This window comes from Scyliorhinus canicula, chromosome 1, assembly GCF_902713615.1.
Source record: "Scyliorhinus canicula chromosome 1, sScyCan1.1, whole genome shotgun sequence".
Classification (NCBI taxonomy): Eukaryota; Metazoa; Chordata; class Chondrichthyes; order Carcharhiniformes; family Scyliorhinidae; genus Scyliorhinus; species Scyliorhinus canicula.
Window position 1 is genome coordinate 197,521,928 of NC_052146.1, and position 25,367 is coordinate 197,547,294.

The 25,367-nt window shown below is 49.5% G+C and overlaps 1 protein-coding gene across 1 annotated transcript in view; it reads right to left on the minus strand.

The window, feature by feature from the left end:
* Positions 1 to 25,367, minus strand: part of ralgapa2 (Ral GTPase activating protein catalytic subunit alpha 2) — a 730,448-nt gene that overhangs the window by 368,976 nt on the left and 336,105 nt on the right. The window contains 4 exon segments of the mRNA XM_038805980.1: positions 5,573 to 5,710; positions 5,809 to 5,877; positions 6,020 to 6,130; positions 17,980 to 18,088. Of these exon segments, the coding sequence (XP_038661908.1) occupies positions 5,573 to 5,710; positions 5,809 to 5,877; positions 6,020 to 6,130; positions 17,980 to 18,088 (427 nt within the window).

Genomic DNA, 25,367 nt, shown 5'->3' on the forward strand with positions numbered 1-25,367 from the left:
GCGAAGGCCGGCCGGCGTGGGCCGCGAAGGTCGGCCGGCGTGGGCCGCGAAGGTCGGCCGGCGTGGGCCGCGAAGGTCGGCCGGCGTGGGCCGCAAAGGTCGGCCGGCGTGGGCCGCGAAGGTCGGCCGGCGTGGGCCGCGAAGGTCGGCCGGCGTGGGCAGCGAAGGTCGGCCGGCGTGGGCAGCGAAGGTCGGCCGGCGTGGGCCGCGAAGGCCGGCCGGCGTGGGCCGCGAAGGCCGGCCGGCGTGGGCCGCGAAGGCCGGCCGGCGTGGGCCGCGAAGGTCGGCCGGCGTGGGCCGCGAAGGTCGGCCGGCGTGGGCCGCGAAGGTCGGCCGGCGTGGGCCGCGAAGGTCGGCCGGCGTGGGCCGCGAAGGTCGGCCGGCGTGGGCAGCGAAGGTCGGCCGGCGTGGGCCGCGAAGGTCGGCCGGCGTGGGCCGCGAAGGTCGGCCGGCGTGGGCCGCGAAGGTCGGCCGGCGTGGGCCGCGAAGGTCGGCCGGCCTGGGCCGCGAAGGTCGGCCGGCGTGGGCCGCGAAGGTCGGCCGGCGTGGGCCGCGAAGGTCGGCCGCGAAGGTCGGCCAGGGTGGGCCGCGAAGGTCGGCCGGCGTAGGCCGCGAAGGTCGGCCGATTGGTAAAAATGGGTCCCCAGAAAAAAAGTTTGAAAAGCATTGTTTTAGGCCCCATCCAATTTAGCGGCCTACCTAATTGAACTGCAACAGGAAGTAGTACTAATATTGAGATATTCTTTGTACGTTCCACAGGTCAACATTTTCTTCTTATTAAGATATGCACTTTTGAAACCTACAAATGTATAACAAGTCATATTGGCAGTAAAGTTTGGTGCATTAATTCACTATGCTGCATGGTGAACATATAAATGGATTCACAAGACAAAGCCAGAAAATCAAATAGCAACTTCTTACCAAGGCTATTTTCTTATTTGCAAAAAGGTCACACATAAGGATTTGAAGTATCCATTAGTTTACATTTTGTATGGATGTGTTCTGTGTTCATTTTATGTTGGACATGAAAACAGTAGTAAAAGGAACACAGTTAAATAGTTTTGAAAACAAAGGTACAAATATTGCTTACAATGAAAATGTCACACGCCCACTGGAAGTCATGCAAAACAGTGCCAAGCTGCATATCAAATGCAAGAAATCCTGATGTGCAAAACTACTTCCCACATTTCTTATCGCTATGCACTCTGAATAGCACTATTGATTATGTGAAGTTCCAAATCAAAGAGAGTTTCTCTGTAGTCTTCCATTGCTAACCAAGGTTGTCTATGCTCAATTCAGCTTAAGACAAATCCTCCTTGGCTTGAGCTACATTCCAACCTTAAATCTAACAAGCAAAGAAAGATTACTATTGGCATTAAGCCCTTGAACATAGTACACTTTGAAAACAAAATCATAGAATCCCTACAGTTCCCGTACCCAGCCTCCCTGAACAGGTGCTGGAATGTGGCGACTAGGGGCTTTTCACAGTAACTTCATTTGAAACCTAATTGTGACAATAAATGATTTTCATTTTTCAGTGCAGAAGGAGGCCATGCGCCCCATCGAGTTTGCACCGAACCTCCGAAAGAGCATTCTACCTCGGCCCATGCCTCAACCCCATTCCAGTAACTCCATCTAACCTTTCGGACACTAAGGGACAATTTGGCATGGCCAATCCACCTAACATGCACCTCGTGGGAAGAAACCAGACCACCCGGAGGAAACCCACGCAGACAAGGGACGAACGTGCAAACTTCACACAGACTGTCATCCAGTTCGGAATCGAACCTGGGTCCCTGGCGCTAGAACAACCCTTTTGTTGCAATGCGAGCTTAACAGTCATTAGACTAACTCTTGTCATAAGGATTGCAATTATCCCCAATCCAATACTGAAGTTTATCACAAGAAAATAGAGTTAATATCAGGCATTTTAACAATGAAAATATAGGCCGTACCCACAATCAGCTACTATGATTCGATTATGTTGAATGTTTGCATTTAAGATTTCAATCATGCTGTGCTGCTTGTCTGCATTAAGTAACTGGAGACTAATTTTGCAACTGCCAACACCCAAATTTTACTCCTCACCAGGAATGTTCAACTGCATGAGCCAAGCTCTGCATGCCAACAATAAATCGTCAATGTTCAGTACATCACTATTTAAAAAATATTAAAAAGGGACCATGCTGGAGTTTATGAAATATCAAAGTGATCCAATGAACAACATTAGAATTTTAAGCTCGGCTGGGCGCTTCAGATATCATCATGTCCAATAGATATAAAACAGTTTCTGTCAGAAGATCCTAAATTTCTCCCGCTCAGACAAATCAGCTGTAGTTACACTCACTTTTTTAAAACATTTTTGCAACGTATCAGTATTTATACCTGAAATGAACCATGAAGGTGGTGCATGTGATCATAAGACCATAAGACATAGGAGTGGAAGTAAGGCCATTCGGCCCATCGAGTCCCCTCCACCATTCAATCATGGTTGATTTCAACTCCATTTACCCGCTCTCTCCCCATAGCCCTTAATTCCTCGAGAAATCAAGAATTTATCAATTTCTGTCTTAAAGACACTCAATGTCCCGGCCTCCACCGCCCTCTGTGGCAATGAATTCCACAGACCTACCACTCTCTGGCTGAAGAAATTTCTCCTCATCTCTGTTCTAAAGTGACTCCCTTTTATTCTAAGGCTGTGCCCCCGCGTCCTAGTCTCCCCTGCTAATGGAAACAACTTCCCTACGTCCATCCTATCCAAGCCATTCATTATCTTGTACGTTTCTATTAGATCTCCCCTCAACCTCCTAAGCTCCAATGAATATAATCCCACGATCCTCAGACGTTCATCGTATGTTAGGCCTACCATTCCTGGGATCATCCGTGTGAATCTCCGCTGGACCCGCTCCAGTGCCAGTATGTCCTTCCTGAGGTATGGGGCCCAAAATTGCTCACAGTATTCTAAATGGGGCCTAACTAGTGCTTTATAAGCCTCAGAAGTACATCCCTGCTTTTATATTCCAAGCCTCTTGAGATAAATGACAACATTACATTTGCTTTCTTAATTACGGACTCAACCTGCAAGTTTACCTTTAGAGAATCCTGGACTAGGACTCCCAAGTCCCTTTGCACTTTAGCATTATGAATTTTGTCACCGTTTAGAAAATAGTCCATGCCTCTATTCTTTTTTCCAAAGTGCAAGACCTCGCACTTGCCCACGTTGAATTTCATCAGCCACTTCTTGGACCATTCTCCTAAACTGTCTAAATCTTTCTGCAGCCTCCCCACCTCCTCAATACTACCTGCCCCTCCACCTATCTTTGTATCATCGGCAAACTTGGCCAGAATGCCCCCAGTCCCGTCATCTAGATCGTTAATATATAAAGAGAACAGCTGTGGCCCCAACACTGAACCCTGCGGGACACCACTTGTCACCGGTTGCCATTCCGAAAAAGAACCTTTTATCCCAACTCTCTGCCTTCTGTCTGACAGCCAATCGTCAATCCATGTTAGTACCTTGCCTCGAATACCATGGGCCCTTATTTTACTCAGCAGTCTCCCGTGAGGCACCTTGTCAAAGGCCTTTTGGAAGTCAAGATAGATAACATCCATTGGCTCTCCATGGTCTAACCTATTTGTTATCTCTTCAAAGAACTCTAACAGATTTGTCAGGCACGACCTCCCCTTACTAAATCCATGCTGACTTGTCCTAATCCGACGCTGCACTTCCAAGAATTTAGAAATCTCATCCTTAACGATGGATTCTAGAATTTTGCCAACAACCGAGGTTAGGCTAATTGGCCTATAATTTTCCATCTTTTTTCTTGTTCCCTTCTTGAACAGGGGGGTTACAACAGCAATTTTCCAATCCTCTGGGACTTTCCCTGATTCCAGTGACTTTTGAAAGATCATAACTAACGCCTCCACTATTTCTTCAGCTATCTCCTTTAGAACTCTAGGATGTAGCCCATCTGGGCCCGGAGATTTATCAATTTTCAGACCTTTTAGTTTCTCCAGCACTTTCTCCTTTGTGATGGCAACCATATTCAACTCTGCCCCCTGACTTTCCTGAATTGTTGGGATATTACTCATGTCTTCTACTGTGAAGACTGATGCAAAGTACTTATTAAGTTCCTCAGCTATTTCCTTGTCTCCCATCACTAGATTGCCAGCGTCATTTTGGAGCGGCCCAATGTCTACTTTTGCCTCCCGTTTGTTTTTAATGTATTTAAAGAAACTTTTACTATCATTCCTAATGTTACTGGCTAGCCTACCTTCATATTTGATCCTCTCCTTCCTTATTTCTCTCTTTGTTATCCTCTGTTTGTTTTTGTAGCCTTCCCAATCTTCTGACTTCCCACTACTCTTTGCCACATTATAGGCTCTCTCTTTTGCCTTGATGCATTCCCTGACTTCCTTTGTCAGCCATGGCTGCCTAATCCTCCCTCTGATAACCTTTCTTTTCTTTGGGATGAACCTCTGCACTGTGTCCTCAATTACTCCCAGAAACTCCTGCCATTGCTGTTCTACTGTCTTTCCCACTAGGCTCTGCTTCCAGTCGATTTTCGTCAGTTCCTCCCTCATGCGCCTGTAATTACCTTTATTTAACTGTAAAACCTTTACATCTGATTCTACCTTCTTTCTTTCAAATTGCAGACTGAATTCTACCATATTATGATCACTGCTTCCTAAGTGTTCCCTTACTTTAAGATCTTTTATCAATTCTGGCTCATTACATAACACTAAGTCCAGAATAGCCTGTTCCCTCGTGGGCTCCATCACAAGCTGTTCCAAAAAGCCATCCTGTAAACATTCAATGAATTCCCTTTCTTTGGGTCCACTGGCAACATTATTTACCCAGTCCACCTGCATATTGAAGTCCCCCATGATCACTGTGACCTTGCCTTTCTGACATGCCCTTTCTATTTCGTGGTGCATTTTGTGCCCCTGGTCCTGACCACTGTCAGGAGGCCTGTACATAACTCCCATTATGGTTTTTTTGCCTTTGTGGTTCCTCAACTCTACCCACACAGACTCCACATCGTGCGACCCTATGTCGTTTAGTGCTATTGATTTAATTTAATTTCTAATTAACAAGGCAACCCCGCCCCCTCTACCCACCTCTCTGTCTTTTCGATAGGTTGTAAATCCCTGGATGTTTAACTGCCAGTCCTGAACCCCCTGCAACCACGTCTCTGTGATGCCTACCACATCATACCTACCAGTCACAATCTGGGCCACAAGCTCATCTACCTTGTTCCGTACACTGCGGGCATTTAAATATAGCACCTTTAATTCCCTATTGACTGTCCCTTTTTGTTTTCTTAGTGTGGTGGACCTTGGTTTACTGAGCCTTTCCATACACTGTGTCATATTTTGTGAGATGGGGACTATCGTAACCTCTCCTGAGCTCTGTCTTTTCGTGATTTTAATGTTGTAATTGTCATTGGGGGAGGGGGGGGTGAAAGAGACTTATTATAGAATTTCATTTGCAAACTATCTAATGCGATTTTGCCATTATTCAATAATCTCTCACTTTTGCTCGTTATTAAGACAATAAAGATATACATACCCTGTAGATATAGTCCAGTAAAGGTGCTTTGCGTGCCAGTTGATCTTCCATCAAAGTTGCACTAATAGGTTCCAATAGGGCATCCACAGACATTGCCATGCACCAATCCAAAAGGCAGAGCAATAGAGATACTATTAACTAAAAAGGAAGAACATATAATGCAGTGCTGTGCATTAGTTTCATTTTAAAGCATTGCCATGCAACTGAAAAGTAATAACATACAACTTCATGCTCACCCGTTTATCTGCATCCACAGATGAATGTTCTGCACTTGGCAGGAGAAATGCAATAGTGGCAACAAGGATCTGAATTTAAAAAGTAACATTCAGTTTTACTAAAGTAAACACAATATATGCAGGTTTAATTCATATCTTCATCAATCAAATTGATACAGAAAGATAGCATGACTGCCATATCGTCAAACAACCATGAAAGGAAATTATTTACCTCAGCAATTTTCTTGGGAAGCTGGGAATCATACTTCCGAAGCCTTTCCATATGTGTGACCAACAACTTTAGCATGTCACAAGCCACTTCAGCGACCACTTTGTTTGAAAACTGGAGACAAACCACAAGCCAGTGAAAATATATACTATAGCTACATTTTCCACAAGTAGTCAATGATCACCACAATCTAACCTTGAGATTGCCACTGGGACAAAAATGAGCTGAGAGTTAACAAAGGTCAAGTTTGCTCGAGAGGTACTTCAGTAATTAAAGAATACTGAAAATGCAAGACTAATTGCACAATGTAATAATAAAAACATGAAAAGAACACTTCATACGCAAACTAACTGAAAGCACATTGGAAAACATATCAGATCTATAGCTTTGCACAACCTTGCTTAAGAAGGAGCAAACATTCATCAACGAGATGAATAATCTGAGAAAGGAAATGGCTTTACAAATAATCACTTTAACATTTGTCGCCCCTGATGCTCAGGTCACCACACGTGGTCATTATAAATAGCGATATTCAAGCTTTAAGGGCTACCATGCATCAGTGCCTGTCTTCAAGTATTGATTCCTGCATACTGTCAGCTTCTCAGAACATCTGAGCAGAAAGCAAAGCACGTACACCTCAGAATGAAACAATTCTTCCTCTGTACGTTAGTAATGACCCCATCTATGAAGAGGATCCAATTTTCAACTGTAATAATTTGAGATCTGCTGGCTGGCAAATGGCTGTTTTGCTGTCCAAACAGTCACAAGCTCAGGAGGCTAATTAGAAGTTGCACCTTCATAACAATGAACTTCAGCATTACATTATATAATGATAACAAATGTAGTGATGCTTAATGGTTATAATGAAGATATTCCCATTTTGTTAGGCAATGTAAAGAACTAAAAACATGTCAAAGCAAATTTTACGAACTCAGCTTTTGGGTCTTTTATACACTTGTAAAATAAATGTATATACTCAGTTACTTCACTTCTTAATGCCACACTTTAGATGGGTTGAAAACCATGAACACCAAGAATGTCACTCTTGTGCAACCCTTCAGGAGCCTCAAGGAATATCTACTAATTGAACTTGGTTATGGATATGTAGATTTGGTGGAAGATTGGACCGGAGGTAGATGATTAGCCTAATGAATGGCACAGCAGGCTCAAGGGACTGTATGCTTTACACCTGCGCCGATTTCTTACATTCTTACAGCATTTAAAAAAAACGTTCATTACATTTTATTACAACTAAAAACAACTTCCATTTTGATAGGGTACACATTGTAACGTAAGAATCTGGAACGGTTTCCAATTGCATTTACCATATTCAAATGCGTTTACACACACAAATAGATCTTCAAACTAAAAAATAAATAAAATAAACACTTTACCTTTCTAAAGTTAATCAGCTGGAACCAAATTTGGTTCGTTAACAGTTCTTCTCTACTTCAAAAGAACATAAAACTGAATGTGTATGAAAATGAAGGGAGTTATCCAGTCAAGGAATGGCAATATATGTTCAAGTCAGGGTGCGTGACTTGGAGAGGAACTTGCACCTGATGTTCCATTGAGGATGGTGTTGAGCAGAGTGATTTTATTGCTGCAACATTCAGGAAAGTTGGAAGTATTCCTTCATACTCCTGACTTGTGCTTTATAAATGACCAAAACACTTTGGGGAGTCAGAAAATGAGCCATTCACCACAGAATACCCAATTTCTGACCTGCACTAGAAACCACATTATATGCATGGCTGATCCAGTTCAGTTTCTGGTCTATGTAAGGTTGACCCCCCCCCCCGGATGTTGATAGAGGAGAACTTGGCAATGTTAATGCCAATGAATGTCACAGGAGATATTCAGACCCTTACCCGTTATAAGTGGTCACTGCCTAGCAATTGTGGGGCACTAATGGAACTTCAAATTCAGCAGCCCGCAAACCTGGGGCAGTCCAGGCCCCGCTTCATGTGGGCACACACTGCTTCATTATCTGAGGATTTACAAATGGAACTGAACACTAATTATCAGCAAATAGTGGCAGATCTGATCTTCCAACAGAGGGAAGGTAATTGAGGAAGCAGCTGAAGATCTAGGATCCCCAAGAAACCCCAGGTGCTGAGACAATTGGCTGAGAGATAGGTGTTGCTGTTTGTCTCATATAACCCGACCACCACCGACGTACAGTAGCAGCAGTTTGTACAATATACAAGAAGGACTTCAGCGATTCGCCAAGCCTCCTTCAAAAGCATCTTCCAAGCCCATGACCGCTACCATCTAGCAAGAAAAGGGAGGAAGATGTATGGGAACAACCTCACTTGCAAGTCCTGTTCCACACCACACACATTCCTGACTTGGAACTATAATCGCTGTTCCGTCACTTGTCACTAAATCTAAATCCTGGAACACCCTTCCCTTGTTAAAAACAAAAATTTTGAACATTTTCATTTATAACCAACATAACATCAACATCAAACAGCCCAGAAAACGAATATTACATAGGAACATAGGAATTAGGAGCAGATGTAACAATTCAGTCCTTTGAGCCTGCTCCGCCATTCAATCAGACCATAACTAATCTCTTCCTGGTCTTAAATCCACCTCCCTACCTGTTCTCCATATCCATTTAACCCATTTTAAAATCAGAAATATATCTCCCTCCTTCTTGAAACCATTTATTGATTCGGACTCCACCACACTATGTACACTTTGAGGTGAATCGGGCTGAGCCACATGCTGGACGAAGCGGAGTTCACCCTACGAAGGGTCTCACATATGTCCTCATCCAAAATAGGTCCCACCTCCACCTCCCACTTTGCTCTCACCTGGTCCAGCGAGACAGCTTCCACTGACATGATCTAGAACATAGAACAGTACAGCACAGAACAGGCCCTTCGGCCCTCAATGTTGTGCCGAGCCATGATCACCCTACTCAAACCCACGTATCCACCCTATACCCATAACCCAACAACCCCCCCCCCCCCCCCCTAACCTTACTTTTTTTAAGGACACTACGGGCAATTTAGCATGGCCAATCCACCTAACCCGCACATCTTTGGACTGTGGGAGGAAACCGGAGCACCCGGAGGAAACCCACGCACACAGGGGGAGGACGTGCAGACTCCACACAGACAGTGACCCAGCCGGGAATTGAACCTGGGACCCTGGAGCTGTGAAGCATTTATGCTAACCACCATGCTACCCTGCTGCCCCTAAAATCTGTTTGTAAATATTTGAAATGCTCCCCCACAAGACCCAACCAGCAATAGGATTCTCCTAGCAGGAAGAGTTGCGGCAGGATGGGAAATCTAGGACAAGCCTTCTGGACAAAAACTGGAAGTAGCGGAACAAATACGCCCCCGACAGTTGAAATTTCGCCGAAAGCTCCTCCAAGCTGGCAAACTGTCCTTGCAGGAACAAATCCCCAAAATACTCTAGGTCCTTTCCTTCCCACGACTTAAACGTCACGCCCAAAGCCGATGGCCGCAGATAGGGGCCAACAATGACATGGTGGTCAGCTTGCAATGCTGCCTAAATCCTTAAAGTGGAATTCGCCACTGGGTTCGAGTAATACCTCGCTGGGGAGAACGGGAGCAAAGTCATTACCAAAGCCCACAAACTCGCCTCCATTTGCCCCCATAGGGAATCTGGCTCCCCCAACCACCTTGTCAACATTGGCCGCCTAACAAAAATCGAGCAAATTGGATAATGCCAGGCCACACAACTGCTGGCCCCTCTGAAGCGGTACCTGACAAATGACTTACCTGCCCAAATAAAAGAGCTGGTTAAATGGTTAACCTGGGAAAAGAAAGACTTAGCAAGGAAAACAGGAAGATATTGAAACAGAAATAAAAACCTTGGGAGAATTTTCATCTCAACAGGCTAAACTCTGTCGCCAAGGACAGTAGAAAGTTAGGCCACTTATGTAAGTTGGACCTCACCCGACTCACCAGACATATATGGTTTAACCTATGAAGCATGGGCCACTCAGATGCCCAGATACTGGAAGCTACCCCTGGCAAGACAAAACGGCAATACCGCCAGATTGGCGCCTCTCCCCAGGGGATTAACCCAAAAATGTTCACTATTCTTCATGTTCAATTTATACCCTGAAAAGAAGCCGAAGTTCCTCAGCAGCTTAATTATTTCAACCAAAGATCAAACTGGATCCGTAACGTACTAGAGCAAGTCATCAACATATAGAGATACCCTATGCTCTCTTGCCCCGCATCCCACCCCTGATCTTATCCCCCTCCATTCCCCCGAAGACCTCAGGAGCAAGGACAAAGCGCACCTCTGCCTCGTACCCCTATTCAGTAGAAAATACTCCAAACTCATCACATTAGTGCGTACATGGCCGTAGGAGCTCCATAAAATAGCCAAACCAAGCTTCTTCCCAATCCAAATCCACCAAGCCCCTCAGAAAGGTACTCCCACTCCACCCTGTCAAATGCTTTCTCAGCATCCGTAGACATAATCACCTCTGGTTTGGGGGCTGGAGAGGGGGAAAGAGAACAACATTCAGTACACGCCGTATATTAGCCGACATCTGCCGCCCCTTAACAAATCCCGTCTGGTCTTCTGCAAGTACGTCTGGGACATGCCTCCAATCGCAGCGCCAGCACCTTGGTGAGTAGTTTGGTGCTCACGTTCAAAAGAGAGATGGGCCGTTATGAGCCACATTCCATGCAGTTCTTATCCATTTTCAGGATGAAGGAGAATAGAGGCCTGTGAAAGTGATCATGCAATGAACCCCAAGCCAAAGAATCATTGAACATATCTACTATCGATGGCACCAACCGGCCTGCGAAGCTCTTAGAAAATTTGACGGAAATCCATCCAGGACAGGGGCCTTACTGGTTTACATCAGCCCAATGCTCTTCAGTATATCCTCAAGGCATAACAGGGCCTCTAACTCCTCCCTTCTCTCTACCACCGGGAAGGACAACCCATCTAGAAACTCCAACATGCCCGATCCACTCCCCATGGGCTCTGATCTATAAAGATCCCTGTAAAAATAACTCAAACGCCGCATTGACTTTCCTTGGAGCGGAAACAAAGCTGTTGCACGAGTCCCTAATCTGTACGAGCTTCCAAGAAGCCACCTACTGCCCAAACTGGGTAAGCCAAAAGATTCCTTCTCCCGTACTCATAAATCATCCCCCTCGAGTGGCATAGCTGGCCCACCGCCTTCCCTGTAGACACCAGATCAAACTGCATTTGCAGTTGCTTCCTAGTTGCCAACTCAGGAGTAGGGTCCTCCAAATAGCAACCACCTGTTTCCAAAAATCGCATCCACCAGTCGCTGCCATTCTGTCTTCACAGTCCTATCTAAAAGCATCTTACAGGAGATTATCTTCTCTCTTACAACCACCTTCAGGGCCTCCCACAGTGTGGAGGGAGAGATGTTGTTTCTGTTAAACCTAATATATTCCTCGATGGTCACAGACACCCATTCACAAAACCCCTTCTCCGCTAGTAACACCACATCTAACCTCCGCGGTGAGCGCTGAATGGGATCCATCTCCAGCACCAGGTCCACAAAGTGCGGAGCATGATCAGAGATTACTACAGCCGAATATTCTGCCCTTTTAAGCCACAGAAGCAGGACCTACCCAATAGAAAGACGTCAATCCTGGAATAGACCTTGAGCACAAGGAAAAAGAACAAAAACTCCTGATCCCTTGGACGCAGAACTCTTCACTCTCTGCCCGCCAATGATTTAGGCCTGGACCAGTCCACTTTAGGATTCAGTACACAGGTCTCCTCCCAGAAACAGTTTGTGCAGATCTAGATTGGGAATGGAAGTCATTCTTAATAAATGCAAAATCCTCCCGGTTGGGGACATAGACATTTACCAGTACCACCAATGTACCTGCCAGAGACCCACGGACCACCACGTATCTACCATTAGGATCCGCCACGATCCTGGTGACTGACAAGGGGACCTGCTTATTTTTTTGTTTAAATGTTTTTATTGAAGTTTTTACATTTTAATACACTGTACATTCAACAAGGGTATATGCATTGGTTACAATATACAAGTCATTTCTCGCTGTTTCAATCCACCCTCCCCCCCCCCCCCCCCCCCCCCCCCCCCCCCCCCCCCCCCCCCCCCCCCCCCCCCCCCCTTCTTTTGTTGCTTCAGGGTACGTTCCTGGATTACTTATTATACACTGGGCAGATATATTCTATTTACACATGTGAGGTGTTTACCGCTTCCCCCTCCCTTTGTCAATTGGTCTCACCCCTCCTTCTCCAAATCGCCCCCACCCTAGTTTCTGCGCTTCTTGGGGTTCCGTTTCTTGTGGCCTTGTTCTAGGCCCCCTGATTTCTCCATCAGCCGTTTTCCAGACTCCCCATCCTCTCTCTCTGGGCATTACCCCCCTCCTCCCTTCCATGTCTGGTCCCTGCCGTCGCAGTGGCTTCCGTGTGCCCCCCCTCCCCTCGCTCTATTGGCTGTTGGTCTTGAACAGGTCCTGGAACAAGCTGATGAATGGCCTCCACGCTTTGTGGAAGCACTCCTCTGACCGGCGAATAGCGAATTTGATCTTCTCCAGGTGGAGAAATTCGGACAGGTCTGCCAACCAGTCTGCAGCTGCAGCGAAAGCAAGAGCGCCGGCTCTCTTCCCCATGAATAGTTCTGGCAGGTTCAATACCCCAAAGACTACCACTCTTGGGAACGGCTCCACCCTCACCCCCACAACCGTGGACATTCCTTGTAGAAGGCTGTGCAAACCCGACAAGTCTGGGGCAGGCCCAGAACATGTGTGCTTTGTTGTCCGGCCCTCCCTGGCACCATTCACATTTGTCCTCCACCTTTGGGTTCTTGTCAGGTGTGCTTTGTGCACCACTTTCAGCTGCATGAGGTGGAGGAGCTGGCTTTGCTTTGCTCCAGAGTCCCTACTTATTTCCATCCCTAGCTTTTCCTCCCATTTTTCCCCGTGTTTCGTCCATTGGGCAGCATTGTTCTTTCTATTAGTCGTCCGTACAGGTCCCCGCAGTTTCCCCTCCCAGATTTCTGTGTCCAGTAGCTCTTCTAGTATTGTGTTTCTCAGGTTCATGGGTAAGCTGTTGCCTCCTTGAGGAGAAAAGTCTTGACCTGTAGATATCGGAGTTTGTTTCAGTTAGGTAGCTCCAGTCTCTCCGTCAGTTTCTCTCGGGTCGCTAGTCCGTCCTCGGTGTAAAGGTCTTGCCGTCAGTGTCCCCCCCCCGTCCTATCTCCACCTCTGAAAGGTTGCATCAAGCACGGCTGGTGCTGCAGAATGGGGACCATTGTGGACATTTTGGTCAAACCGAAGTGCTGTCTCATCAGGCTCCAGGTTCTGAGGGTAGCTGGGCTTGTTGAGTTTTTTGTTGGTAAGGATGGGACTGCTGCCATGGCAAGGGCCCAGAGGGTCATTCCTGTACAGGAGGTCTCCTCCATTCTGACCCATTCCGTGTCTGGTTCTTGCACCCATATACACACACACCTACACACAACAGGACCTGAACAGGAAGAGGAACCCGGTCAGTATGTTCATCTTGATCGTCTGTGCCCTCCCCGGCAGGGAGAGCAGGAGTGGATCGTACCTCTGGCGGTCTTTTTTTAATTCCTCCACCAGACTGGTCAGGTTCCACTTGTGGATCCGTGTCCAGTCAAGGACAATCTGGATCCCCAGGTAATGGAATTTGTTTTGGGTTACTTTAAATGGTAATTCGTCCAGCTCTACCCCTCCCTCTCTCGGATTCACAGGAAATTCACTCTTGCTCAGGTTCAGTTTGTAGCCCGAGAATGCTCCAAATTCTCTCAGGAGCTCCATGGTTCCTTCCATGCGCTTTGCGGGTCCAAGATGTAGAGGAGCAGATCATCCACATAGAGCAAGACTCTGTGCTGTGTCTCCTCTTCGGATTCCCTTCCAGCTTCTAACCTCTCTGAGGGTGAATAAGAGCAGGGACAGCAGGCATCCCTGCCTTGTGCCTTTGCGCAGCTGATAGTAATCAGACCTGGCGGTATTGGACGGTATGCTTGACATGGGGACGTTGTACAGGAATTTCACACATGAGGAGAACCCTGTCCCTAGCCTAAATTGTTCTAGTACCTCAATGAGGTACTTCCACTCGACTCTGTCGAAGGCTTTTTCTGCGTCCAGGGAGACAATCATCTCTCCCCGGATGGGGTCATTATCACGTTCAGCAGTCATCTGATGTTTGCAGTTTGCTGTCTACCCTTAACAAAGCCCATCTGATCCCCTGCAATCACCTCTGGTACACAGTTCTCCAGCCGCTTCGCCAGAACCTTTGTGAGTATTTTCGCCTACATTGAGCAGTGAAATGGGTCACTCTGATCTGTACTCCATTGGGTCTTTGTCCTTTTTGGGTATCAGCAAAATGGTGGCCTGTGTTAGACGTCCTCCAGGAACCCATCGGGTACTGGCACTTTACCCGCCTGCTCGCATGGAGCTGATATTCTCCATGACCTCGCCCAGTTCAAGTGGTGCTTCCAGCCCCTCCCATCCATCGTCCTCCACGACTGGCATATCCAGTCCATCGAGGAACTATTTAATCCGAGTCCCGAACGAGTCTCGGGTGTGCAGCCCCCCCCATAGAAGGCCTCGATAACTTTGTTGACCTTTTTGGGTTTGGCTACCAGTCCGTCTCTCCTATCCTTAACCTATGCTATAACCCTCGTTGCTGCCTGGTGGTGGTGAGCCAGCAGGCGGCTAGCCTTATCTCCCTGTTCATAGAAGTGTCTGGTGGAGTTGGTGCACCACTTTCCTGGTGGACAGCAGGTTAAAGTTCATATGTAGCTTTTTCCTCCCTGCCAGAAGCTCTACAGTTGGGGCCTCGGAGTACCTTCTCTCAACCTCCGGAATGGAGTCAATCAGTTGCTGCCTAGCCACCCTCTCTTCCTTGTCTCTGCGCGTCATGTAGGCGATTATTTCTCCTCTAATCATAGCCTTCAGCGCCTTTTAGAACATGGAGGGCGAAACCTCCCCGTTCCGGTTGTTAGTACTATACTCGTCTATGGCCTGTAATGTTTTCTGGCAGAAGAACATGTCGGCCAAGAGGGTTGTGTGCAAACAATGTGGGGCGTTGAGCACGGCCCGTCTCCAACCTTACATCCCTGTATTGTGGAGCATGATCAGAGATTAAAATCACGGAGTACTCCGTTCTGACTATCTCTGGAAGCACCAATTTCAAACAAGTCAATGCGAGTGTATACCCTGTGCACTGGCGAGAAAAATGTGAATTCTTTCTCATCCTGGCGCATGAACCGCCATGTGTCCACTGCCCCCATATGTTCCATAAAGGTTCCCAGTTCTCTGGCTACGTCTGTCGTTTTCCATGTTCTGGGGTTCGACCTGTCCGTTATACAGTTGAAGTCTCCCTACCCCATGATCAGTCGATGCATGTCTATGTCGGGGGTTTCCACCATGGTCTTCTTTACAAATTCTGTATCATCCCATTTGGGCTCCACCCAGGACACCGCTGACCATGACCTATCGTCCCCTTTGGTTCATAACCGTCCTTGCAGTAAACACCGTTATTTTACTTATCAATATGGCTACCCCCCTAGCTCTCGGCAGGAGTGGTAGGTCTGTCACACCCAGCCCTTCCTTACCCGCAGTCGGTCCTTCTCCCTCAGGTGCGTCTCTTGGAGGATGACTATGTCAGCTTTCATACTTTTCAGGTGTTATAAGACTCTGGATCTTTTCACTGGGCCATTAGATCCCCTGACATTCCAGGTGGCTATTCTGATAGGGGTTTGTGTCCCTCTCTCCCCTGCAGGATCAACCATACTTACCTTGTGGATGAGCCCCTGCATCCAAAATGGCCACGGTCACCATTCTCACCATGAGGCCAGGCCCCTGCACTCCAGGGTTTCCCTTTGTCCAGGGACCACCCATCATGGCCACCAACTGTGTGTACGCCATGGAGCCTCTACACTCCGAGGTTTTCCTTAGCTTAGGGACCATCCAACGTGTCTGCTTGTGGTGCTATATTGTTCCACGTTTCAGAGAGTGACCTGTAGTCAGTCTAAAGCCCTTCCCCACCATGTCATTGTATTCCCCCTGTGGCTTTGTTTCCCCCTCTTCTGTGGGTGGTAGATGTGCCGCTCGCAGCCCCCCCCCTCTCATTCACACTTCCTGGCGCTAGCTTTCCCGTTAGTGTGGTGGCCCGCCCTCCCAGGGTCAATCTGACCCCCTCCTACGCGAGGTCTGCTGCTGTCCTTACTATTTCCTCCTCACCCTCTCCTGCACTCACCCTCCTTTTGTATGAGCTGTTTCCCCTGTTGATAGCAAGGCAATACAGCCCTGCGCAAAATTGTCCATTGATTTCCTCCGCGCCTTCCTCATTGCTGCCTCTCTTGCTGTTTGCCCAAACTCTTCTTCCGAACAAACTCGTCCGCCTTTGCAGGGACAGTAAAATAATGTTCCTTGCCCTGATCGGGAAGGTTACCCAGAGCATCCCGATTCTGATTTTGTTTTGAGATAAGGCTGACCTTGCCTGATTAGATTCCGCCCTGCGCTTTGCCAGGTCCGCCCGAATGCCCTTGTAAACTCTGATTTTGTGTCCCTCCCAATTGCATACCTTTCTTTGCCTGGCCCAGTGAAGGATCTTTTCCCGTTCCTGGCACTTGTGCAGCTTGGCTATTACTGCTCCCGGCTGCTTCCTTGCCTTCTGCTTTGGTCGGAGCGACCTGTGAGCCCTGTCGATCTCCAGAGACTTGGGGAAGCTGTCCCACTCCATTATGTTGGCCAGCATTTGGGCCACATAGTCGGTCGGGTTCCTGTCCTTGAATCCTTCTGGCAGGCCCACTATTCGTATGTTCAGCCACCTCTACCAATTTTCTTGGTCCTCGACCTTCCCTTTCAGACTCCCCTGCGTTGCAACCAACCTCTTGATTTCGGCGATGATTCCGTCGCTCTGGTCTGTCAATGATTTTCCAGCTCCCTTATCGTGCTTCCCTGGGCTTCCAGTCTCTTTCCCATTCCGTCGAAAGCCAACTGCCTGCCAGCTAGCGCTTTTACTTTCCAGTTTTCCTCTCTACTGGTTGCTATTGGCCTCGAGTAGCTTTTGGAACAGGCTGACAGAACAGAACAAAATTTACAGTGCAGAAGGAGGCCATTCGGCCCATCGAGTCTGCTCTGGCTCTCCGAAAGAGCACCCTACCAAGGTCAACACCTCCACCCTATCCCCATAACCCAGTAACCCCACCCAGCACTAAGGGAAATTTTGGACAGTAAGGGCAATTTATCATGGCCAATCCACTTAACCTGCACATCTTTGGACTGTGGGAGGAAACCGGAGCACCCGGAGGAAACCCACGCACACACAGGGAGGATGTACAGACTCCGCACAGACAGTAACCCAAGCCGGAATCGAACCTGGGACCCTGGAGCTGTGAAGCAATTGTGCTATCCACAATGCTATCGTGACAGATTTCCCTCACCGCAGTATGGGGCAGCGGGTTCCACAAATTCACCACCCTCTGCGAGAAGTAGTTCCTCCTCATCTCAGTTTTAAATCTACCACCTCTTATCCTATATCTTTGACCTTCAGCCCTGATATTCAGGGATGACTGCCCAAATTTCTGATCCCTTTCGCCTGAATTCCATCAGATAGGTTCAGTTGGGTGCGTAAAATATTCATATATTTTTATTTTGAAGCAATTTCCTAATGTATTGGAAAAAAATGATCAAATATACTTACACATCTATAAAATATAATTACATTTGTTTCACAGGGACAGAAAAACATTTGGGGATAGTTATCACAGAGATTGACTCACAATATTATTTTTTTTTTAATTCCCCCACATCAACTTGTCTTTCTACAGTAAAATTGTATTTTAGTCTAGTTTACAAAACATCTTACATTGGCAACATAAAAGAGAGGCGTAGTTCGATTTGGTTCCATTTGCTCATTCCTGTAATCAAACTTTTAAATGAGTAAGTCACCTAGACAGAATTTGTAATTACCTTAAGTGTCACACCTAACACGTTCAGTGCATCCTGGACCTGTGCATGGTTTGTACACTGCACCAGCTCTTCACTAATCCAGATTCCAAGGCTACACATCGCTATACATCTAAATAAGAAGTAATAACATTAGATTAGATTGAATGTTTTGTTTTGAGGTATCTTGAGTTTTTTTCTCCTTTACTTTGGTTCTTCTAAGGTCATTCTCTGAAATAATGAGTGGGCAGACTCAGCAGCGAGGAGGCGAATCTGGTGACAAATGCATGCAGAAGTCCCATTACTCAGAGCCTTCTCCATACCACCACTGTTAAAATTAACAACTCAATGGAATGAGGCAATTGAGCCTAGCCCACACCAATTTGATCCTAAAACACTAACATCACAGCAGGCACAAGCCCCACATGGCTCACTGAGAATCCATGTGAGGCTAACTATGTTTTATTTACTGATAAGAAATGCAACGGACTATTCTTGGACATGTGACCTCAATTCTCATAGTTGCATATGTGCATTTAAATCTTATTTTGCATTTATTGGTAAAATAGGGCAACAATAAACAATGCGAGAGCAGGCTTCTTTTTGATCATTGCGAGTGCTTTATTTCCGAGATTCTGAAATAGTGGTTGGTTTTGTCAAGTAAATAAAAAAGGGAATTGTATTTACCTGTATCTGCCTCAACTTGAGTTCTGTATGCAGTTCTAGGCACCACATTTTTGGAAGGATGTGAAAGCATTTGAAAGGGCCCAAAAAAGATTAATGAGAATGGTTCCAGGTCTGAGGAACATCACTTATGTAGGCAGATTGGGACTTCCGGTGGCGGCGATGTTCGAGTGAGCCGTACATTCGGTGGGCTCTCACTCCGGCGGGGCTGAACAGCTGATTCCCCGCGATAACGGGACCAGGGGGGCGGCAAAAAGGCTGCCGGGAACAGAAGAGGAGAGCGGGCTGCAGCAGATGGAAGTGTGGGAGGCCAGCAGGTGAGGAAGAAAGAGAGAGAGAGACACGGAGGCAAGGAGGAAGCTGGCCTGAAGGGTAAGATGGCGGACCCACGGACCTTCCTTCCTCCAGGACAAAGGAAAAAAAAAGTTTGGAGTTGCTGAGGAGGGACAGCTTGGACCCACTTCAGATGCCCAGGAGGTAAAATTCAAGGAGCTGGGCGAAGGAAAGCGGCAGCGAAGGCGCTGAGGAGCGGGCTGCGGCACATGGAACATCGGGATTCCAGAAGGCAGAAGAAGAAGGAGAAAAAGGGACAGAGACAAGGACCTGAAGAAAATTACCTGGGACCTAAGATGGCGGACACACGGACCCCGGACTCAGCAATCCAGCTGGCGCTGGATAACATGCTCCAGGTAATGAAGTCCAGTTTTGAAGCGCTGAAGCGGGACAGCTTGGACCCAATCCAGAAAGCGGTGGATCAGCTGAACCAGAGGCTGGACGCCCAGGATGTTAAAGTTAAAGAGCTGGGAGAGGCGGTGGAGGAGCAGACGGATGCGCAAACGGTTGCAGCGCTAGAAGTGGACGGCCTGAAAGAGCGGCAGAGAAGACTGCTGGACAGAGTGGAGGAGCTGGAGAATAGAGTCCGCAGGAACAATCTGAGGATGGTCGGCCTCCCGGAGGGGGCGGAGGGAGCTGATGCTGCAGCGTTTGTAGCAGACCTGCTGAAGCAGCTGATGGGGGCCGAAGCCTTTCCGCGACCGCTGGAGCTGGAGGGGGCACACAGAGTGCAGGCAAGGCAGGGGCGGCCGGGCGGACACCCCCGCCCGATGGTGATTAGGTTCCACAGGTTCGTGGACAAGGAGCGGGTGCTGCAGTGGGCAAAGAGCGCCAGGAGCAGCACGTGGAACAACAGTGTTCTCCGCATTTATCAGGACCTAAGCCAGGAGGTGGCTCGGCGGCGAGCAGCCTTTAAGAATGTCAAGGAGGTGCTGTTCAAGAAGCACGTGAAGTTTGGTCTGCTGTTCCCAGCTCGGCTATGGGTCACGCACCAGGGTCAACACCACTACTTCTCCGAGCCCGAAGAAGCGATGGATTTTGTGAGGGACCTGGGGCTGGTCCCGAAAGGAGGCCCCAAGGACGCGAGTTAGGGCCCGAGGATTTCTGTGGGAAGGAACGCCGAATGTGCCTGGACTGCTGCTCAACGGTTTGCTGGGCCAAGGGGGCCAAGCGGAACATTTGAGACTCTTTCCTTTGTTCATGGACATTTATGTGCTTTTTCTCTTTTTTCTGTGGTTTTTTCTTTTTTTTTCCTGTTTGGGCTGGTTTGTGCTTTTTGTGCAGCTCGCGGAAGACACTGGAGCCGGCTTGCCCCAGTGGGTGGGGAGGAGGACGGGGAAACAAGGGGAATGGGACAGGAAGGCGCCGGAGTGTTGAGTCACCGGGCTAGCAGATTGGCTAGTCAAGGAAGTCAGATGGGGGGGGAAGCTACAGCCAGTAGATGGCAGGGGTGGGGGTATCGGGGGATGGGGTTAGGGGAGGGGGGGGTTGTTCTGCTGACGGGAGAGGGACTTGAAATAGGCACTGGAAAGGAGGTCGAGGGTGGAGGCAGCCAAAGGGCGGGCCAGGAATGGCGCGACGCACGGGTCGGGGCCGGCCCGAGAAAGGCTATGGCTGACCGGCGGGGTGGGGGGGGTGGGATGTGCCCCCCGACCAGGCTGATCACCTGGAACGTTAAGGGACTGAATGGGCCGGTTAAGAGGGCGCGGGTGTTCGCGCACTTGCGGGCCCCGAGGGCGGACGTAATTATGTTGCAGGAGACACATCTGAAAGTGTCAGACCAGACCAGGCTAAGGAAGGGCTGGATTAGCCAGGTCTTCCACTCGGACTTGGACTCGAAGTCCAGAGGGGTGGCAATCATGATCAACAAGCGCGTGCAATTTGAGGCAGAGGGCATATCCGCAGACAGGGGGGGCAGATACCTGGTGGTACAGGGCAGACTGGAGGGGAGAAGAGCGGTGCTGGTGAATATATATGCCCCGAACTGGGATGACGTGGACTTCATTAAAAGAGTGCTGGGGAAGATCCCGGACTTGGATTCTCGCAGGCTAATAATGGGAGGGGACTTTAACATGGTTCTTGACCCGACTTTGGATCGGTCATGTCCCAGAACGGGTAGACTCTCAGCAATGGCAAGGGAGCTGAAAGGGTTTATGGAGCAAATGGGGGCAGTGGACCCCTGGAGAGAGGGACAGCCAACAGGAAGGGGCTACTCGTTTTACTCGCACGTCCACAAAGTATATTCCAGGATAGATTTCTTTTTACTAAGCAGGGACTGTATGGGGGAGGTAAAGAACACGGAATACTCAGCAATTACCATTTCAGACCATGCCCCGCATTGGGTGGTCCTGCAGTTCGGGGGAGCGAGCTATCAACGCCCGCAATGGAGGCTAGATGTGGGACTGCTGTCGGAGGAGGGGATCTGCGAGAGGCTTCGGAAATGTATCAAAAATTACCTGCAGGTGAATGACACTGGGGAGGTCTCAGCGGCGACCGTGTGGGAGGCGCTAAAGGCAGTAGTGTGGGGGGAGCTGATTTCAATTGGGGCCCACAGAGCCAAGGCAGACCAGGCAGAGATGGATAGATTGGTCAGGGAAATGGGTCGGATAGATGAAGAGCACGCGGAGTCCCCGGGTGAGGTTTTACTCAGGGAGAGGCAGAGACTACAGGCGGAACTGGGGGCACTATCCACGAGCAGGGCCGTGGAACAGCTTAGGAAGGCGAGGGGAGTGGTGTACGAGTATGGGGAAAAGGCCAGCAGACTGTTAGCGCAGCAACTCAGGAGGAGGGAGGCGGCCAGGGAAATAGGTAGAGTGAGGGACGAGGGGGGGCGCAAAGTGGAGGATCCGGCAGAATTGAATAGGGTATTCCGGGACTTCTATCGTAAGCTGTATACTTCGGAGCCGCCGGAAGAACTTTATCCCACAGTCCTTCTTCAAAAGAGTTAACGGACTGATCATGAGCTTTGTCTGGGTGGGAAAGTCTCCGCGGGTGAAGAAGGCGATGTTGGAGAGGAACCGCAGCGAGGGAAGGCTGGCTTTGCCGAGTCTGGTCAATTATTACTGGGCGGCCAACATCGCTATGAAAAGGAAGTGGATGGTGGGTACGGGGTCTATTTGGGAGCGGGTGGAGGCGGCTTCGTGCAGGGGCTTCAGTTTGGAACCCCTGGTCACGGCTCCTCTACCGCTGCCGCCGGCCAAGTACACCACCAGCCCGGTAGTGGTGGCGACCCTGCGGATATGGGGCCAGTGGAGGAGGCATGTGGGGGAGATGGGGGCGTCTGTCTGGGCGCCAATCTGCGACAACCATCGGTTTGCCCCCGGCAGTCTGGATGGGGGGTTCCGAGTATGGCGGCGAGCAGGGGCGGGAAGGGTGGGTGATATGTTCCTGGAAGGGAGCTTCGCGAGTTTGAGAGCTTGGAGGAGAAATTTGGGTTGGTAAGGGGAAATGATTTTAGATACTTACAGTTGCGGGACTTTGTTCGTAGACAGGTCCCATCTTTCCCGCGCCTCCCGCCAATGGGGATCCTCGACAGAATAGTCTCTAGGAGGGAAGAAGGGGAGGGCAGAGTCTCGGGTATATATAAGGTGCTCATGAGGGAGGAAGGGTCCCAGACAGAGGAACTGAAACTTAAATGGGAGGAGGAGATAGGCGGGGAAATGGAGGATGGGCTGTGGGCAGAGGCCCTGAGTAGGGTAAACTCGATCGCGACATGTGCTAGGCTCGGGCTGATCCAATTTAAGGTCGTTCACCGGGCCCATATGACGGTGGCTCGGATGAGCAAATTTTTCCGGATAGAGGACAAATGCGCTTGGTGCGCGGGAGGACCAGCGAACCATGTTCACATGTTTTGGGCATGCCCTGAGCTGAGGGGGTACTGGGAGGGATTTGCGGGGGTCATGTCCCAGGTGCTAAAAACAAGGGTGGTGATGAGTCCAGGGGTGGCAATTTTTGGGGTTTCGGAAGACCCGGGCGTCCAGGGGGAGAAAGAGGCCAATGTGCTGGCCTTTGCTTCCCTGATAGCCCGGCGATGAATATTATTGGCGTGGAGGGACTCAAAGCCCCCGAAGACTGAGTGGTGGCTTGCGGACATGTCGAGTTTCCTGGGGATGGAAAAAATTAAGTTCGCCTTGAGGGGATCTGTGCAGGGGTTCACCCGGAGGTGGCAACCATTTATTGACTTCTTTGCGGGAGAGTGAGCGTCAGCAGGGGGGTGGGGGGGAGGGGTGGGTAGAGTAGAGTAGGAGGGAAAATATGGCGGGTAGTACCGGTGGGAGGGGAGCGGGCTTGTGCAATATGTTACGATGGAAGTATTGAAAGTACGTGGATGTTTGCACATTTTTGTCTTTTTTGCTTCCTTTCTGATGATGTCTGTAACTGTTTATAAAGCCAAAAACTACCTCAATAAAATTGTTTATTAAAAAAAAAATGTAGGCAAGACTTCCGGTGGCGGCGATGTCCGAGTGAGCCGCACATTCGGTGGGCTCTCACTCCGGCGGGACTGAACAGCTGTTTCCCCGCGATAGCGGGACCACGGAGGCGGCAGAAAGGCTGCCGGGAACAGAAGAGGAGAGCGGGCTGCAGAAAATGAAAGTGTGGGAGGCCAGCAGGTGAGGAAGAAAGAGAGAGAGACGGAGGCAAGGAGGAAGCTGACCTGCAGGGTAAGATGGCGGACCCACAGACCTTCCTTCCTCCAGGACAAAGGGAAAAAAAAGTTTGGAGTTGCTGAGGAGGGACAGCTTGGACCCACTTCAGATGCCCAGGAGGGGGTAAAAATTTAAGGTGCTGGGCAAAGGAAAGCGGCAGCGAAGGCGCTGAGGAGCGGGCTGCGGCATATGGAACAGCGGGATTCCAGAAGGCAGAAGAAGAAGGAGAAAAAGGGACAGAGACAAGGACCTGAAGAAAATTACCTGGGACCTAAGATGGCGGACACACGGACCCCGGACTCAGCAATCCAGTTGGCGCTGGATAACATGCTCCAGGTAATGAAGTCCAGTTTTGAAGCGCTGAAGCGGGACAGCTTGGACCCAATCCAGAAAGCGGTGGATCAGCTGAACCAGAGGATGGACGCCCAGGATGTGAAAGTTAAGGAGCTGGGAGAGGCGGTGGAGGAGCAGGCGGATGCGCAAACGGTTGCAGCGGTAGAAGTGGACGGCCTGAAAGAGCGGCAGAGAAGACTGCTGGACAGAGTGGAGGAGCTGGAGAATAGAATCCGCAGGAACAATCTGAGGATGGTCGGCCTCCCGGAGGGGGCGGAGGGAGCTGATGCTGCAGCGTTTGTAGCAGACCTGCTGAAGCAGCTGATGGGAGCCGAAGCCTTTCCACGACCGTTGGAGCTGGAGGGGGCACACAGAGTGCAGGCAAGGCAGGGGCGGCCGGGCGGACCCCCCCGCCCGATGGTGATTAGGTTCCACAGGTTCGTGGACAAGGAGCGGGTGCTGCAGTGGGCAAAGAGCGCCAGGAGCAGCACGTGGAACAACAGTGTTCTCCGCATTTATCAGGATCTAAGCCAGGAGGTGGCTCGGCGGCGAGCAGCCTTTAAGAATGTCAAGGAGGTGCTGTTCAAGAAGCACGTGAAGTTTGGTCTGCTGTTCCCAGCCCGGTTATGGGTCACGCACCAGGGTCAACACCACTACTTCTCCGAGCCCGAAGAAGCGATGGATTTTGTGAGGGACCTGGGGCTGGTCCCGAAAGGTGGCCCCAAGGACGCGAGTTAGGGCCCGAGGATTTCTGTGGGAAGGAACGCCGAATGTGCCTGGACCGCTGCTCAACGGTTTGCTGGGCCAAAGGGGCCAAGCGGAACATTTGAGACTCTTTCCTTTGTTCATGGACATTTATGTGCTTTTTCTCTTTTTTCTGTGGTTTTTTTCCCTTTTTATGGGTTTTTTTAATTTTTTTTTTTATTCTTATTTTTTCCTGTTTGGACTTTTTGTGCAGCTCGTGGAAGACACTGGAACCGGCTTGCCCCAGTGGGTGGGGAGGAGGGCGGGGAAACAAGGGGAATGGGACAGGAAGGCGCCGGAGTGTTGAGTCACCGGGCTAGCAGATTGGCTAGTCAAGGAAGTCAGATGGGGGGGGAAGTAACAGCCAGTAGATGGCGGGGGTGGGGGTATCGGGGGATGGGGTTAGGGGAGGGGGGGTTTGTTCTGCTGACGGGAGAGGGACTTGAAATAGGCACTGGAAAGGAGGTCGAGGGTGGAGGCAGCCGAAGGGCGGGCCAGGAATGGCGCGACGCACGGGTCAGGGGCCGGCCCGAGAAAGGCTATGGCTGACCGGCGGGGTGGGGGGGGGTGGGATGTGCCCCCCGACCAGGCTGATCACCTGGAACGTCAAGGGACTGAATGGGCCGGTTAAGAGGGCGCGGGTGTTCGCGCACTTGCGGGCCCTGAGGGCGG